The sequence below is a fragment of the Hippoglossus stenolepis genome, chromosome 10 (genome assembly GCF_022539355.2).
Source record: "Hippoglossus stenolepis isolate QCI-W04-F060 chromosome 10, HSTE1.2, whole genome shotgun sequence".
In the NCBI taxonomy this organism is placed as follows: domain Eukaryota; kingdom Metazoa; phylum Chordata; class Actinopteri; order Pleuronectiformes; family Pleuronectidae; genus Hippoglossus; species Hippoglossus stenolepis.
Genome location: NC_061492.1, coordinates 9,190,656 through 9,206,622, shown reverse-complemented (window position 1 = coordinate 9,206,622; position 15,967 = coordinate 9,190,656). Strand labels below are relative to the sequence as shown.

Sequence of the window (15,967 nt, the reverse complement as noted above, 5' to 3'; positions counted from 1 at the left end):
CACAATGGACAGGGAGGTAACAATAACTGACCGTGAGTTTGACCTGCTGGACCTCAGCAGCTGTCACTCTCACAGCATCGTCAGACAGGTCACACACAGAACACACCAAGTCCAGGTAAGTGCTGGCCTGCTCCTGAAGGGCCCTGTAGTGCTTCGCCTGTGTACGCACAAATTATGAATGTTAATAAATTACAACAACTTGTTGCTGTCATTGTATTCCAGGAGTGTGTCATTGACCTGCTTCAGAGCCTCCTGCAGGCCGGACGGTCCCTGATCGTTCAGATGGAGCTCTTCCTGCACTGCGGAGAGCCAGGTCTGGCACTGCTGGAGAGTGTCCTGATGGTTGACATGTTTCTGCAACTCCCGGTCTAGACTCTGATACACCTGTAGAACAAGGTGAGGTAAGACCTTAAATATCTTTCTATCATAAAACAAATAGCCAGGTTTTTCTGAAAATGATCGAATGGATGGACATGTGTTTGTCGACTTGTTTTACTCACACGTTGTGCAGTGCTGCAAATGGCAGAGTAGCTATCTCTGGTTCCCTGCTGGTGAGCCTGGACTTGTTGACTGATCTTAGCTTGAACTTGGTCTGTACAGCTGGCAACAAGACCCTCTCCTTTCTGCTTCAAGCTTGTGAGACGCTCCTCAAAACTGGCAATCTCCTCCATGATTGCCTGAAAAAGAACACTCAGGTATTTAAAAAATAACCGATCACGAGCAGTAAGGAATGTGTACGACTGGGACACAAAATGTCACCTTTTGCCGGGCAAGTTGCTGAGTGGCCATCTCCATACTGCCGGTCTGCATGGAGTCAAAAGTGACGAGCCTACTGGACATCTGTAAAAGCCATTTCTCAGCCTCTTGCAACTCGCTGTTGTAATCCTCGTGCTCCTTGACCCACTCCACAAGATTTTGGACCTGTGTCTGAACCACAACAGAAAGGAATGTGATATTATCTACTGGTAATTTCAAACACAAAAATTGCAGAAACAGATTAACAGTATGCAGTAACACACCTTTGTTGCCAAGCAGATGTCTTGGTAGTCAGCCTGCAACTTTTTCATGTTGTCACTTATAGTTGGGTCGTGGACTGTGTCGAGCAGGGCCTCTCCTTTCTCAATGACAGATTTCACTGCTGACTCATGGGACTGCACTGTCTGCTGGATCGTCTGCAAATATGAAAAAGGAACAAAATACTGCAGTGAAAAATTCACTATTACCACTGTGTTTTCAAGAGAAATGCACGAACCAATGCTAAGTTACCTTGTACTTTGCTAGCTGAGCCTTCTTCTGGTAGAGCTCAGCTTTAGGCTCTACACTTGATGCTAGAAGGTTCTTGGTCTCCATCACCCACTGGGCCTGGCCCTTGTATTTATCCATAAAATCTTTAGAGAGCGAGATACATTTCTCTAGTGAGCTGTGCTCTGTGCGCAGAGCTGTCATCAACTCCTCGAGTTGGAAGAGGTGCGTGTCCACCTCCTCCTTTAGCTGCTCTGCTTCATGCTCCTCCAAGAACGCCATGGCTCGCTCCGTCTTCTCCCTCATTGTCTTGAGGTAATTGTGACCCTGCTCCATGTCAAGCTGGAGAGCCTGAAAGACACATGGGCTTGTATTAAGCTTTAGCATTTAAAATATTTAGGAGTCTACAACTATGAATGGTTAGATAATAATATACAAAAGTCATATGAGAGTACCTCTAGTTTCTTCATCTTTCTCTCCATGGCGAATCGGTCAACTACGTCAACACTTATAGCCACAGTGCTGAAGTTGTTCTGAGCTGCGCTGAGCCAGTCTGAGAATGTCCTGAAAACACACTGTGCCTCTTCAATGCAAGACACTTCCTTGTGCAGCTGTTTGATCGTCTCCTGTAAAACAGAGGTAGATGATAAAGCAAAGCTTTTTCACTGAGATTTAATAAAAGATTTTAAACAGTAGAGACCATTTCAATATGTTTAAAGAAGCCAAGACAAACATATCAACAAGCATGTATTCAACTACTGTACAAGTATAATCAATATACACAGCTGTGTGTTACTGTCATTCTGTGAACTGTGTTCAAGGAGGCGTTACCAGTAAATGCAGAAGTAGAGCATGGTAACGGGCTGTGATCTGAGTGGCTCTGGTGCTGATCCGGCTGCTTATGTGAGTTTCATCAAGAACCTGCTGAGCCAGAAGACTGAGGCCCTCCATCTCCTCTTGATAAACCAGCACCTCCTCTTGCCAGCTCTGATGACATAAGCATTATTCATGAGACAATTAAATCACATTTTTCCTATACTTTCGGAAAATGTCATGCAACAACATTGAAAATTGAGGGAACTGGATGATAAAAATGCAAAATGAACATAATTATGCAGATTTGCACAATGTTTATCACCAACCTTTATCAGCTGGAGCTGAGCATCTTTAGTGGTGAGGTCAGACCTCCGATGGCTACGCAGTTGTGCTTTGGTCTCCATGCCCTTTAACCAGCTGTCAAGATGATGGAACTTCTGTTCCATCTGCCGCAGTTTGGCCAGAGCACTGTTGAGCTGAGCCCGGGTGTCGGCCAGCCGGCCTTGGTACAACCTCCACTCCTGCTGCAGGGTCTCTAGCGCTCGGTCTTCAGTCTGAGGGAGTCCCAAAGGAATGACCAGTTCTCGACTCACCAGTATTGTGTTCAGCAGAGCCTGGCCCTCTGTACAGTGCAGCTGCAGTTCCTGGAGTAACACAAGTTAAAATATTATTATATATATTATTATGTAGAGCAGTATTTCAGGCCATGCATGGGTAATAGAAATACATTTTAATATTAGTATCATTTACAACATTCCTACACAGATCGTTTTCAAACCTGCAGCTTCTGTAGAGTCTCCTCCAGCATATCAACATCCCCCTCCAGCTGAGTGTAGCAGCCAAGCTTCTCTTGTTCTTCTTCCAGCCAGTCCTCAAACGCATGAAGACCCCGCTGATACTCCTGGTGGGATTTCACCAGCTCCTCTGCTTTGCCTACTGCCCTCTGAGGAAACGGTGAGGATAAGGATTCAATTGTAACTGATATATTTTGTAAATGTTTTTGCACAGGTATGCAAACAGTATATATAAAGAGTTTCAGAAATGTAAACAATCAGAAAATACTGAAGCTGAAATGAGTTTAAATTCAGATCCACTGCCGGACGTTTTGTTAATTCTGCTCCTTGTTACCATGGCATTGTCTTTGATGGTGTTGTAGCGCTCTTGCAGATCTTGGAGCTCCATTTGAGCTACATAGTTCTCAGCAATACTGGCACTCTTTGCAGTGATTGTGTCCAGGAGGCTGCTGTGGCTCAGAACTTCTTCATGCAGCAACTAAAAGAGCAGGAAAGGTTGAGTAACTTCATCAATCAACTGTGCATAAATTCAAATTAAGATTTCACAAACCCTCACAACTCATTTTTATCACATGTAAATATTAGTGCATTTAGTATCAAAAAGACTATAAAATTCATATTTAGGTCTTTGTAAATAATACATAAAACAGAAGATTACAGTACCTTGGACCTGCTCAGATTAGTAGTTTTGTCTCTCATCTCTGGACACTGTTTATCAGAGGGGTCAAGACTCTCCTCCACGCCTTCAACCCAGGCCACAAACTGTCGTACATCCTCCTGATAACTGGTCCACTGAGACAGGGAACCCTCCAGCTGACTGTCAATTTTAAAAAGTCCAGTACGGCAAAGTCAGACAATGATACGATCATTTGTTACAATAAATAATATTTTGTGGACACTAGCTATGAAGCTACCATAAGGATATTTGAAACACGTTTTAAGTGTTTAACTTGTGGTAGACAACAAACCTTTTGCACTGAATCGAAGCGGAGAGCAGAGCATCCCAGGAGTCTTTTAGCTCCTGTATTTGTTTTTGGACCACAGGAACTCCCTCAGCTGACGTGTTCCTCTGAACGGACTCTCCTCTTGTGATCAGCATCTTTAGCTGGATCTCCTTTTCCTGACGAGCGGTCAGCAAGGCCTGGTGCAGCAATCACAGGTTCATCAGTAACCTAAACTAGCTATTAATGGTGATGACTCTAAAATTTGAAAACTGCCAGTGACTTGTTCTACCTCCAGCTTGATCATCCTGCTATCAAGAACGTTTTTGTCAGCAGTGGGGGCACAGTAAGTCTGCAGCATGTGGCTGGTGTCAGACACCCAGTTCTGAAGCTCCTTTAACCCTTGAGAGAAGAGCTGGTGCTCAGTGACTATTCGATCGATCCGAGACGCCTTCTCCTGCAAACATAATCCGAACATTATCACAATGGGTTTTAAAGATGGAATTCACAGTCGGCTCAACCTGATGATTGCACAGATTACAGACATAATTTATTAGAGACAAACAGTTTTCTTGTAATGCAACAGATTCCCTTGTTTCAAATGTGTAAGACTTACAGTAACAAAAGAAAGACATGAGTTTATAATTAGAGCCGACTTATTTATCTGTTGTCCAATAAAAATCTGCCGATATGAGGCTTTTACAGACATATTTCTATCGGCCTTTATGTTTGTCAGAATGTGCCAATATGAAAACCATTTTACAGAATAAACAATACAGAAAAAATATGCATTCAAGTTTAGATTTTACATAAAAACATTGTTTATTTTCTTAGTTCAAGTTATAGTTATTTATAATAAAGTTTATCATTCATTTCTATGTCATAAGGGTTTGATAATGACCTCTTAGGAATCGTTGCCTCATTAAATAGATATTGGCTAATATATCGGTATCAGAAATGTTTTAATCCCTAATATCATTATCAGCAATGGCAACAAAAGTCCACATCGGTCAGGCCCTGTTTTTAAATATGTTGAGTTAGTACCTTTGCTGTTCTCCACCTTAAAACAATGTTAAATCAGAGCTCAATCCAGTCTAGTGCCTCTGTCTCCTCTCCAGCCCTACCCCCAGAAAAGCCCCAGTGCACAGGCAGATTGGAAAGCATTACTGTACCTTGGTCAGGTTGGTTAAAGCAAGGTACTGAGCAGAGAGTTGCGAGACACGGTGCACAAAACCCTTGCCGGCCGCCTGTTCATCCCACAGCAGCTGGGCCTTCTCTTTCAGCCTGTTCAGCTGAACCTCGTGAGAGGCTAACTCCTCAAGCACAGACTGGAAGAGCACAAGCAGGTTATCAAAGAGGCAAGCAAGCACACACAGAGATATAAGACAGTCGACGTCAGAAACAGACTGTGGGGTTAGCGATGGCAACATGGCGAAAAGAAAAGAGAATGGAATATTTGGCCGGTGTTACTGTCGGCGGTCATGACGTGCCATCAAGGCCCCTGGAAATAGCTGATAGACAATTTCTAAAAAATGAACTGGATTAAGAAGATATGAGAATAGCAAAAAGCAGCAGAAAGATGGCACAGCAAGCTACTGGCAGTTAGCATAAGTTCTTGGCAGTGCTTCAGAGGCTAAAACACAGTAACAGAAGCGTAGAAGGGATTTGGAATGGAATGGTTGATTGATGGTTTGAATGGTTGCGGCACATGTCTGTTTTGAACATGAGGAGCGTTTTGAAGACCAGTGGAGTTTTGGACATCGTTACCTGTAGCTTGTGAAGCTCTGACTTCTTGGCTGTGAGATCGTGAAGCCTCGTGCTGCTCTCCTGAACAGCCAGGTCTGTCGCATTCAGACAGTCCTGAAGGGGCTCAGCACAGGCCTCAAAATCCTTCATCTGAGACAAAAGGTTCTGAAACACACAGGACAATATACATGGTTAAGATTTCTAATATATTTATACACTGCAGGTTTCTATAATGGGAATGGCAATATGGCCCAACATGTTCAGTTGCTTACTTGTAGGTTCGCTTCTCTGTTGTGCAGGTTAGACATCATGTTTTTCCAGTCGTCTCTGGCAGTGTTCATTTTGGCCCGAACTGCATCAACTTTGTCTTTTCCTGCGATGCTCGAGATGAGCTCACCGTTCACAACCACAGCATTCAGCTTTGACTGACCTTGCTCTCTGTCACTTAGAAATTCCTGAGAAGAGAGAGAGGCGGACGAGGACACTCAAGCATGCAGTATAAAACCAGAAGTGAGTGTAAGTCGGTTTCAGGTCGTTGACTTTGAGTTCTTCACCTGAATCTTCTGCAAGCTCGATGAGGCCTCGTTGAGATTTTGAGGCACGTCAAAGCACTTGGCCGTATTGATTTTGGCATTGACCAACCACTGCTGGAACTCTCTGAAGGCTGATCGGAAACCTTGGTCCAGCAGCTTCTCTTTGTTCAGGCACTCCCTGGACGCTAAGAGACTCAGACTTGGAACAAGACAGAAGGGAAAAAAAAGTAATTTTGTCTTCATACAGCAAATATTATTATTAATGAATTAAGGGCTCCATTCATTTATCTAAGTGTGATCAGGAAAATAGAAATACTTTTACCCTGCAACACAACCCAAAACAACCTAAATTATGAATCAGTCTCAGATGGTAGTTTTCATCGTGTGGTTATCATTTTTGCATTTAGCACTATGTACTTCATAATGTCACTTCTCACCTGTTGTATTCCTTAATGAGAGCAGACACTCTCTCAGACTGAGCTCCCATATCTCTGGAGAACCGGCACAGATCATTGAGCAGAGTCTTCAGACTATCAGACACTGGCTCAGCTTTGACAAGTTCCTCCAAAGTGTCCTGGATGGAAAGCAGATCACATGAAGTGATTATTGACGACAAAGAAATGAAATAACACCAACATTTTATTTTATAGTTCACTTCCACTAACTCTTGTCTTACTATTGTAGCTAAACTAAGCAGAGACCAACCTTTGCCATCTGCCACCTTTTAACAGCCTCTTCTCCATCATTCGTTCCCCCTACACTGGCCAACCGTAGACGCCATTCTTGCAGCTGACGGCTGAAGTCCCGCAGGTCATGCTCCAGCTGTGCCGACAGGCTGTTGAACTCTTGTTCAGAGCTGGCTATCTGGGAGAGGGCGGTCTCCAGACTGGCCCGCGTCTGCAGCGCTCCACGCTCCCACTGTTCCCATGATGACACCAAGGCTGCTTCCTCTCGCTCCATAGCCTCGTAGCCCCCTGAGCCAGTGTGATCTCTCGCCACTGCCCCACATCTTTGAACCCGGTTCAGCCTCTCTCTGCCGCGCTGCTTGGAGTCGAGCAACTCCTGGAAAGGGAAAATTTTTTTGTAACTTCTGCCACACAAAAAAGTTATGAGTTCGTAATAGTGCTATCTCAAAAGCAGGTTTTTTTGTTTGCACTTATTTGCTACAAACAGATGATTTTTCAGAAGTAGAATCACTTGAAGTTTCTTACCTGGACCTTGGACAGCTTTCTTTTAACAGAGACTGAGTTTCCTGACAGGTCCGACCAGCGCTGCAGTTCCTCTTTAGCTGAGACGAGCCAGTCATTGAAGTCTCTCACAGCATCAAGATACTGCTCATGCTCAGACACAACGTTTTGCATGGACTGCACTTTACCCTTTGGTGACAAAAAAAAGACATAAACACTAAGTACTGGATAAGAATGAGGTACTGTGTATTTATGAATGTGTAAAATTGTATTTGAGCCAAAATGAATTTGATGGGAGTTTGTAACCTTTACATTTTTGAGCATTCATTTTACTATTTAATATACTACTATATTGGCCCACGTTGTATAATATATAACAGTCTCTAATTGGGGCAATTTATTCCACCTTGCCACAAAACTGCCCCACGACACTAAGTATCTGCCCTGTGAGGGCGTTCTTTAATGTCTCCCATCTGCAGATTCTTTGTGCCTGGTCCTGTTTTCCTTAATTAATCATAGGGTTCAGCAGGTATTTGCAAATTAACTTATGCCTGTATCTAGATCACCTTGACAACAGCTGCGATATCAGCGAAATGTGCGTTGAGCTCTGCCCTCGATTCTGGCCCAAAGGTCTGGTCGCCAGTTTTCTCGTGCATCTCCACCGCCTTGTCTGCTAGGCGTGACAGTGCTCCGGCGTGAGCGTCCACATCAGCCTGGATGGCTCTGAGGCGTTCGAGCAAAGCGGACTTCTCTTTGAGGCCAGGCTGCTGAGGCAGAGTCATCCCCACCTCCTGCTCTACTGACTCCATCCACTGCTGCATCTGGCCCTTATTTTCCTGAAAGCTGGTCCACTGGGCCACGGTCCACTCCAGACGACTGCAGACAATGATAAGATATTATTAAACATGTTACTCTGGGTGAACTCTGCTGTCCCTGTTAATAATCCCCGTCCCATAACAGATTTCAGGACACCAGAAGAAGACACATTTCCTACCTGTGGCAGCTCATTGAAGTCATCAACATATTGGCCCAGGCATCCTTCAGGCTCTGGAGTTGTGAACAAATGGCCTCCTGTCCCTCCATTCTGTTGTGCTTCAGTACCTGTTCTCCTTTTCCTACTGTCATGTTCAGCTTCACCTCACCTTCACCTTTCATTAGTAGGATATCCTGCATTTACAGAAAAACGTTTTTTACAGCAAATAGAGACAAAAAACTAACATTTCACAGTTTTAATGCCTTAATACATTATTCACTGACCTGTACAAGACCAAGCCTTTTCTCCAGGGTCTCTTTATTGCCAACTGTGCTGTTCAGTGAAGCCAGGCGCTCCTGGACCCCATTAAGCCAGTTCCAGGTCGCCTGCAGCGTCTCTTCAAAGGCTTGTTGCTCCTGTAAAGTGAGCTGGCAGCTGCGTAACCGCTCTCTCACACGCCTCAGCAAGGCCTGGTGCTGTGACTGCAGCTGAGCTGACACCCTCGTCTCACTACCGTCACCTCGCCCACCTTCGTTTAGTGCCTGGCCCTCCTGACCTAAGCGCTCAAATGAATCCCTGAATGGAAAGAAGCCAAATCTTTAAATTTGATTTGATGTATGAACAGGGAAATCAGACTTAATCATAAAAGGCCTATTTTAATTCCTTAGCAAACACTCAAAGTAGAAGCACCTTTCTTTGAGCACCTCCTGCTGATATTCCTCCACTTGCTCGAGAACAGCTTTTTCCGGACCACGCTGCTTGGCTTCCATCAAATCCGTGGTCATCCTCTTTTCCATATGTTCCAACCACCACCTCAGTTTCTTAAGGCGACCCTCAAATCTACACGGAATAAAAAAATAGCATATTTATAAATGGAGGGTTTACAAAGCGTTTTACAGAACCGGTTCATGTGTGAGTGTTTTACCCCTTCATGAGGGAAGCACTGTCCTCCAGGATCTGTTGGTTCTGTCTGCACTGCTCCACAAAGCTGTCCCAGTCCTGCTGGATGGAGGAAAGGTGCTGCTGGACCTGCCCAGCACTGGCTTTGGGAAGATGGAGCAGGAGCTTCTCTCCTTCCTCACAGACCTGTGTAAGACGGACCTCACCCTCCTCCACACGATCCATGGCGCCCTGACAAATAATCCAAATCACTTTTAGCTTTGAATGGTCTTGTATGGTTTCAAGTACTGAACTCCAGCTATTCCAAGCACTTAGGCAACTAGCTTTACCTTTAGTTTCTGTAGTTTGCGTTCCACGATTTGAGTGTCTCCAGATCGGTCAGAGCATTCTTTCACTATCTCCCTCTGCTCTGAAAGCCAGCGATGAAACTCCTGAACCAGGTCTGAGGAGCAAAGTAAAAATAAAAATAAAATGTGGTGTAGACTCAAACAGAAGCAATAGAAAACAAAGAAATGTACACTCATTATAAATACATATCCTCCCTTTAAAAATCTAAGAGAGGAAAAGGAATATGAAGCCAGACGTTACTTGTGAAATATTGTAGAATATATAAATACACTGTTGAAACATTTGAAACTACATCCGCATCAAATTACTACTTGAAATTACGCATTTTCTTCATTTGTTTTTCAGATTTCTCACCATTGAACTGCTGCTGAAGACAGTTCTGCAGTGATGCCAGCGTTCTGGCAGAAAGCTGGTTCACAGACTCATAAGTCTTGATGAGATCAGTGAGTGCTGAACCCAGACCAGCCAGTTCTTCGGAGGGATATTTTCTGCACAGGGTGTTGAGGCTCTCCCTGGTGGAGTCAATGCTCCCCTGTTGATTTTGCAGCTCTTTCTGAAGGTCCTTCAAAAACATACAAAATATTTTTTAAAAGTTGATTTGCTTCATTCAATTCTCATCTCTGATATTTATAAGAAAAGCAGGGCTGATTATGAGTAACAATGTACCTTCACTCTGCAGATATCCTCAGGATCTGATCCAGCAGGAGAAGAAACCAGAGAATCCTCCATACTTTTCAGCCAAGCAGACATCTGTGAGATGTAGTCCTCTAACTGTTTCCTTTGGAAACTGAAGTCCATGAGGTTTCCTCGGGCCTGCTCATGCAGCTTCTGAACAGTGCTGATCTTCTTCCGCAGGTCATTCTCTAGCACCTGAAGAGGTAGAGTCAAAGTTTTGTGGGTGACTCATATGCATTATGGCCAATGAGTGTAATTGTTGCATCTATTGTGAAATAAAGAATAATCATTAAAAACAAATAATTACAAGATTATATTCATAATGAATACCTGTAATTTAGCAGGAGTCTCTTGGCTTTGACTGGACTTCTTCAGCTCTGACACTTTGCTCTGCAGCGTTTCAAGTTTCTGCTCCTTCTCACCCATTTCCGCCTGTGGATGTATCAAAAAACATGGACAGTCTTCTGAGTTGTTTTCTTGTTTTTGTTTTGTTTTGTTTTATCTCTAAGATAACCACTGAGGTTCTAGTATCAAATCTGAACTCATACCTGTAACATCGAGAGCCTTTCCATCAACTTCTGACTGTCGTTGAGGTTGTTCAGGCTTTCGTTCAGTTCAATCCCACAGCTGCTTGTCCAGCTCTCAATATCCTCGCTGATTTTACGCACTTCATCCCACAGAGCCAAACTCTGACTCAGGCGATCAATGTTGTCTTCTATTTTCTCAGACACCTGAGGAGAGGATTCAAGTCACAAATGCTTACTCTGTGTTGCAAGTTTACTAAAATCTATGTTGTGTTGCTGTTTGATTTAGAAATATTTATAGACATGGCAATTTAGATTATTTTTATTCTGAATTTACTTTAACATGTGGTGTGGACAGAAGTGTGGTCATTTGAACTTGTGAGAGTATCCAAACATTTTTACAACATTTGGTGTGAGAATATGAAGCAACATGACAATTTCAGAGGATATACGTTAAAAGATAAACCTGGCAAAATGTTACAATTATACAAACTCAAATGACACATCGTGATTGTAGTCAGACTTACATCCAACCACTGATCCACAAGTTTCTCCATATCCTTTTTCATCAGTTCAGGGTCGCAGTCTGGGATCTTCTTCAGCTCAATCACTAGTTGTTTTCCTTTGCTGGAAAACTGGTCCAGTTCATGTTGTTTACTGTTCATCTCTGTCTTCACTGCCTCGTGCTAGAAATGGAGCCAACACAAGTGTAATGAACACAAACATTTCAAGAAATTTCCGATCAGCCACATCCTCAAATATACTGATAAAATATATATTTGACATTATTTCTGACCTTGCTTAGTGACCTCTTGGTTTCCTCATGGTCCTTCAGAACAGAGCTTATGTCAACCAGAGGCTCAGTGCTCTCAATGATGCTGCTGATGGAGGTTTTGTGGGTTTGGTATTCTCTCATGAGCTCTACAATAACAGTGCATTGCTCCTGTCTGTTGAAGGTAGAGAGAAGTATATCCCCAATTCAAGTTTATATGTAAACAAACATTCTACCAGGCTCCTTGGAGTGTTAAAAAGTAAACTCACCTCTCTGTGATGAGCTTCTTGGTGTCCTCCCACGTGTTCTCCAGCAAGCTGATTTCCCTCAGCACCTCCCCGGCAAACTCGGCGTCTCTCTGGGCCAGCTGGTTTCCCTTGTCCCTCAGCCACTGCTCCTCATGCTGGTGAGACTGCAGTTCATCCTCCAGCTGATTGAAGAACCTTAGCCTGAATAAAATACAGATAATACAATGCTGCTGTGGACATTCTTGTATGCACTCATCCTTATTTGGTAATACTAAAAATGGTTAGAACTCCAGAGAATTATATGATTGACATTATATTGCTTTACCTCTGTTGTAGAGCATGCAGGCTGGGCTCTTTGAAGCTCTGGTGATCTGCTTTTTCTTCGATGTCCTCCACAGCTTTCAGGAGCTGTTCTTTCCTCTGCCTAAACGAGGTCCACAGAGCCCCGAGAGCCTCTGCCTCACTCTGTTTCGTACCGAGCAGGTTCCTCACTGTATCCAGCTCAGCACTGAGTGAATCCGCCAGCATACGACATGACCTCCGAGACCCCTCGTCTGCACCGATGTGGAGATGGCTTTTACAGAGGCTACTGTCCAGATTGACGGCCTGAGTCTCAAGCTGGCCAATATCTGGGACAATTGTGGCCAGTTCCTGCTGCAGCTCCTCTACTCTTCCGCGATCCCAGCTCCCAGCACTCTCCACAGTCTGCCGCAGGCCCCGCAGCATCCCTGAAACCACACCGTGGGTCTGCAGAAAAGCCTCAAGCCTCTCCAGACACTCTAACTGCAGCTCGGCTACGTGCCGGGCTTCCAGGTAGGGCTGCAGACAGCTTTCTGCTCTGCTGCGGAGCTGCTGTGCATCACCGGGCTCACAGAACTGACAGAGCTTCTCAGTCTGCTGCTCCAAGCTCTGTCTCACACTGGACTGTTTCTGTAAGGCCCCCTGGGTTTCCTGTCAACCGCAAGACAATCAGATGTTGCTCTATTCATGTCCACACCAACTTTATATAGACTTGTTTTAAAACAAAAAAACTAATTCTGCATATATCGTACCTTTATTTGTGCAGTAGGAGACTGCAGGTTGCCAATGTTGATTTGAGAAGTTGAGTGCAGGTTTGAGAGCATGGTCTCACTCCATTGGGAGAATTTAAGCAGGGCCTGGTCAAACTGCTCCACCAGAGAGAGATGGTTCTGAAGCTCTTTGACTCTGTGGGACAAAATTGCAGCACAGTGGAATCAGTATTTATATTGAGATGTTTATAAAGATGGTTTATTCAATCTCGTTCTATTTATCTATTGTTTTACAGAGTCACTGCTGCAACAATCTACTCCATTATTTATTTTAATTTCATATCAAATATGTTATCCTGATATCTAGACAGCAGATGTATGTTTAACCTGTGATGATTTCCATTAACAGATAAACTATCTTGCTGTACCTTTGAGGCAGGACTTCATTTTGAACATGTAGTCTCCACTGCAGCGCCTCCAGCTCGTCTTTCAGCTGCTTCACCCTCTCTTCAGGTGCAGTGGGAAACAACGAGGTCCCCACAGATACTAACTCAACATGAGCCAGCTCAAGGGACTGGACCTCAGAGTGCAAGACCTCCAAGAAAAAGAAAATCTATTTATTCATCCATAATTTTGAACAATGAATGCACCATATATTTTTAAGACTGGTTTTAGATATGTTTAATAGAACAATGACAGTTTGTGCAGTTATGTGTTTCACCTGCAAATCTTGTAGCTCTGAGCGGAGTTTGGATTTATCAGCTGACAGGTATGGGCTCTCTGGCTTGGATGTAGATTCACTTCTCTCCAAGCAGGAAACAAAGTTTGAGCGTTGTTTCTCGTACCTGAAAAACATCGATAAAAACACTCATATGTCAAAGAGTAGACATTTAATGGATTCATTAAACATGTAGCAGGTTGGCTGTCCAGGTTAATCCATTGGTCCCAACATTAAGGCTTTTATTATCATTCTTTCAACCTCCTTGGTGAAGTGTTGTGTCAACAGCTCTTACTTTTGCCAAAGAGACAGCAGGTTCTCCAGAGTGCTCTGTTTATCCTTTGCCTCCTGCACATTTTGGTCATAGCTGGTGTTTAGCTCTGTCACGGTCCTCTCTGCCTGCTCTTTATCGCTGAGCCTTCGAGCACCAGCTGACAGGGACAGCAAGGCTCCCTTCAGCCCCTCCAGACACTGACAGACATCCTAGGGAACAATTGTAAAAGACAGTGACCCACACTTAATAAACTGTGAGCTGGAGGACTGGCAAAGAACACCTGTCAGTGCTTAAGGATTTCTAAAAAAAACACTGCCATGAATTGCTAAAGGTGAAAATGATTGCTATCTCAGAAGCATAGTGTTGTTTTCTTAAAAGAAAAGCATAAACAACTGAATACCATGTGGTTTTGAAGAGCTTTGTAGGTCTCTGGTGAGGAGGTGCAGGATTTCATAGGTTGCTCCAGTTTCACATGTAGCTCAGTCAGAGAAGCTTGTACCTAGGACACAGTAAGGATCACCAATGTATGTTCGCATTCTTTCCTAAATACCATACTGCATCAGCATCACTTCACCTACGTACCTTATCGAGGCTTGTTTTAAACTTCTGCTGGTGGGAGGAGCTTTCCTCCAGCTGTCCATCATGCTGCTGTACACTCTCCCTCAGCTCCTCCCAGTACCTGCCAATTTGGGTCAGACGGGCCTTGATGCGAGCTGCCTCCCCCGAAGACACAAACTGGGCCAACGCCTGGGAATCTGCCTCCAGCTGAGAAGGGACCTCTGCTCGTCCCTGGAGCTCAGTACAGACAGCCTGGATATGCAGATATATATATTATGCAATTTTAAAGCGGAGGTGAAATATTAATTATGTAAGGCATGGGGGAGCCATAATAGGTTGGTGACTATAAAAGCTTTATACACATGCTATCCATCCGCAGACATAAGGAGCAGGCTACGTAGATCAGTGTAGTTCTTTATTCAAATAAACAGCTTGAGGCCGTCGGCACTAAAACTGCTGAGTCAAAAACAACCCATCCTCATCCGATGCAGGTGTCAGTGTCTGAAGGCCTGTATTGATGTGTGCTAGCACCTATGGCTCCTTAAGAAGACCTTATTGATTTTAACAGTAGTGTTGTGGGTTTGTGCCTGAAGCCTACAGGCAGCCACAAGATTACAATTAGGACAAACGAGAGGTTTCACTCTATAGTACATAATACTTTACCTTTACTGTGTTGATCTGTTGCTCAAGAGGCTGAGTAGAAGATTTCAGGGCATCCAGCTGCTTTTCCTTCTCAGATATCCACAAGGAAAATGTTTCAAAACCAGCTCCAAACTGATCCCACTGAGTCTTCATCTCCTCCAGAGTCCTGACGCTGGAGCACAAGAGGAGAAATTATAAACTCCAGTAACAGCTGCAATTAAACCTCTGCATTCCAGATAATTGGTTTTACTACACCAGGGTCCTTGAGTCCTTGAAGGTAAGATTTCACACAAAAAGTACTCTCAGCTGACTTTCAAATATGCCTGTGGTATGATTTACAGAATTAAAGTATCTGCAAATATTATCTCAAGTTTCCTCAAACAATATTTAGCATCAGCGAATTGAATCGAATCCTCTTACTCTTTTTTGAGCCCAGCCTCCACTGTGTCCACTTGCTCACTGAGCGATCGAGCTTGCTGTAAAAGCAGAGTCTTGTTTTTGGGACCAAGTTGAATTTCTGTCGCTCTCTTCAGCAGCGTGTTCATGTGCAAGGCCTCTGCTTCACACTGCTTCAACAGCACCTGTTACAAAGAAAGACATATTAGTAATATTCTCCATTTAGCTAAAATACTACTATTGGTAACATTTTAAATGTAAAGTACACGATGTGTGTCCAGGAGTAAACCTAAAACTCACCCGGGCCTGGTCAAGTTCAACAGCCAGGCTCTCTGGGCTGCTGAAGTTCAGGTCTTTCTCCGTCGTTGAGCGGGCCTTGTTGACAAACTTGTGCACCGCCTCCTGCTGACTGTCAAACTCCTGCCAGGCTGCTAATGTGACCTGAGGAGGACAATGGCCCAAAAATCAGTGATGTCAAATCAAAAGGATTTATAAGACTTCAAACTGTCCTGCTCTTAAAAACAATGAACGTCACCGCAAGAAAACCAGTATCAACGAATAGCAGAAATCCCTGATCACATTAACCAACAAAAGAGCACACTGACACACGGCCGCACTACAAACCCTGTTCAAATCACATCATTGTGTTTACAGATGAGAACTTCTCTCT

General features: G+C 43.9%; 1 protein-coding gene across 1 annotated transcript in view; it reads right to left on the bottom strand.

Moving 5' to 3' along the window:
* syne1b (spectrin repeat containing, nuclear envelope 1b) overlaps positions 1-15,967 on the bottom strand; it is a 73,225-nt gene that overhangs the window by 33,353 nt on the left and 23,905 nt on the right. Inside the window, exons 32-75 of the mRNA XM_047341617.1 lie at positions 15,598-15,738; positions 15,322-15,482; positions 14,923-15,073; positions 14,284-14,511; positions 14,102-14,200; positions 13,723-13,910; positions 13,431-13,554; positions 13,138-13,304; positions 12,752-12,905; positions 12,025-12,650; positions 11,721-11,900; positions 11,476-11,626; positions 11,207-11,365; positions 10,704-10,886; positions 10,486-10,587; positions 10,147-10,350; positions 9,835-10,042; positions 9,462-9,574; positions 9,158-9,363; positions 8,923-9,072; positions 8,517-8,808; positions 8,254-8,426; positions 7,826-8,135; positions 7,284-7,448; positions 6,778-7,134; positions 6,510-6,646; positions 6,094-6,271; positions 5,812-5,994; positions 5,561-5,704; positions 4,966-5,121; positions 4,086-4,250; positions 3,821-3,993; positions 3,516-3,669; positions 3,187-3,330; positions 2,837-3,001; positions 2,385-2,702; positions 2,074-2,229; positions 1,698-1,868; positions 1,267-1,593; positions 1,020-1,172; positions 760-927; positions 501-677; positions 238-384; positions 32-157 (exon numbers count right to left, since the gene is read on the bottom strand). Coding sequence (XP_047197573.1) covers positions 32-157; positions 238-384; positions 501-677; positions 760-927; positions 1,020-1,172; positions 1,267-1,593; positions 1,698-1,868; positions 2,074-2,229; positions 2,385-2,702; positions 2,837-3,001; positions 3,187-3,330; positions 3,516-3,669; positions 3,821-3,993; positions 4,086-4,250; positions 4,966-5,121; positions 5,561-5,704; positions 5,812-5,994; positions 6,094-6,271; positions 6,510-6,646; positions 6,778-7,134; positions 7,284-7,448; positions 7,826-8,135; positions 8,254-8,426; positions 8,517-8,808; positions 8,923-9,072; positions 9,158-9,363; positions 9,462-9,574; positions 9,835-10,042; positions 10,147-10,350; positions 10,486-10,587; positions 10,704-10,886; positions 11,207-11,365; positions 11,476-11,626; positions 11,721-11,900; positions 12,025-12,650; positions 12,752-12,905; positions 13,138-13,304; positions 13,431-13,554; positions 13,723-13,910; positions 14,102-14,200; positions 14,284-14,511; positions 14,923-15,073; positions 15,322-15,482; positions 15,598-15,738 — 8,334 coding nt within the window. The remainder of the gene's footprint in view (positions 1-31; positions 158-237; positions 385-500; positions 678-759; positions 928-1,019; positions 1,173-1,266; positions 1,594-1,697; positions 1,869-2,073; positions 2,230-2,384; positions 2,703-2,836; positions 3,002-3,186; positions 3,331-3,515; positions 3,670-3,820; positions 3,994-4,085; positions 4,251-4,965; positions 5,122-5,560; positions 5,705-5,811; positions 5,995-6,093; positions 6,272-6,509; positions 6,647-6,777; positions 7,135-7,283; positions 7,449-7,825; positions 8,136-8,253; positions 8,427-8,516; positions 8,809-8,922; positions 9,073-9,157; positions 9,364-9,461; positions 9,575-9,834; positions 10,043-10,146; positions 10,351-10,485; positions 10,588-10,703; positions 10,887-11,206; positions 11,366-11,475; positions 11,627-11,720; positions 11,901-12,024; positions 12,651-12,751; positions 12,906-13,137; positions 13,305-13,430; positions 13,555-13,722; positions 13,911-14,101; positions 14,201-14,283; positions 14,512-14,922; positions 15,074-15,321; positions 15,483-15,597; positions 15,739-15,967) is intronic.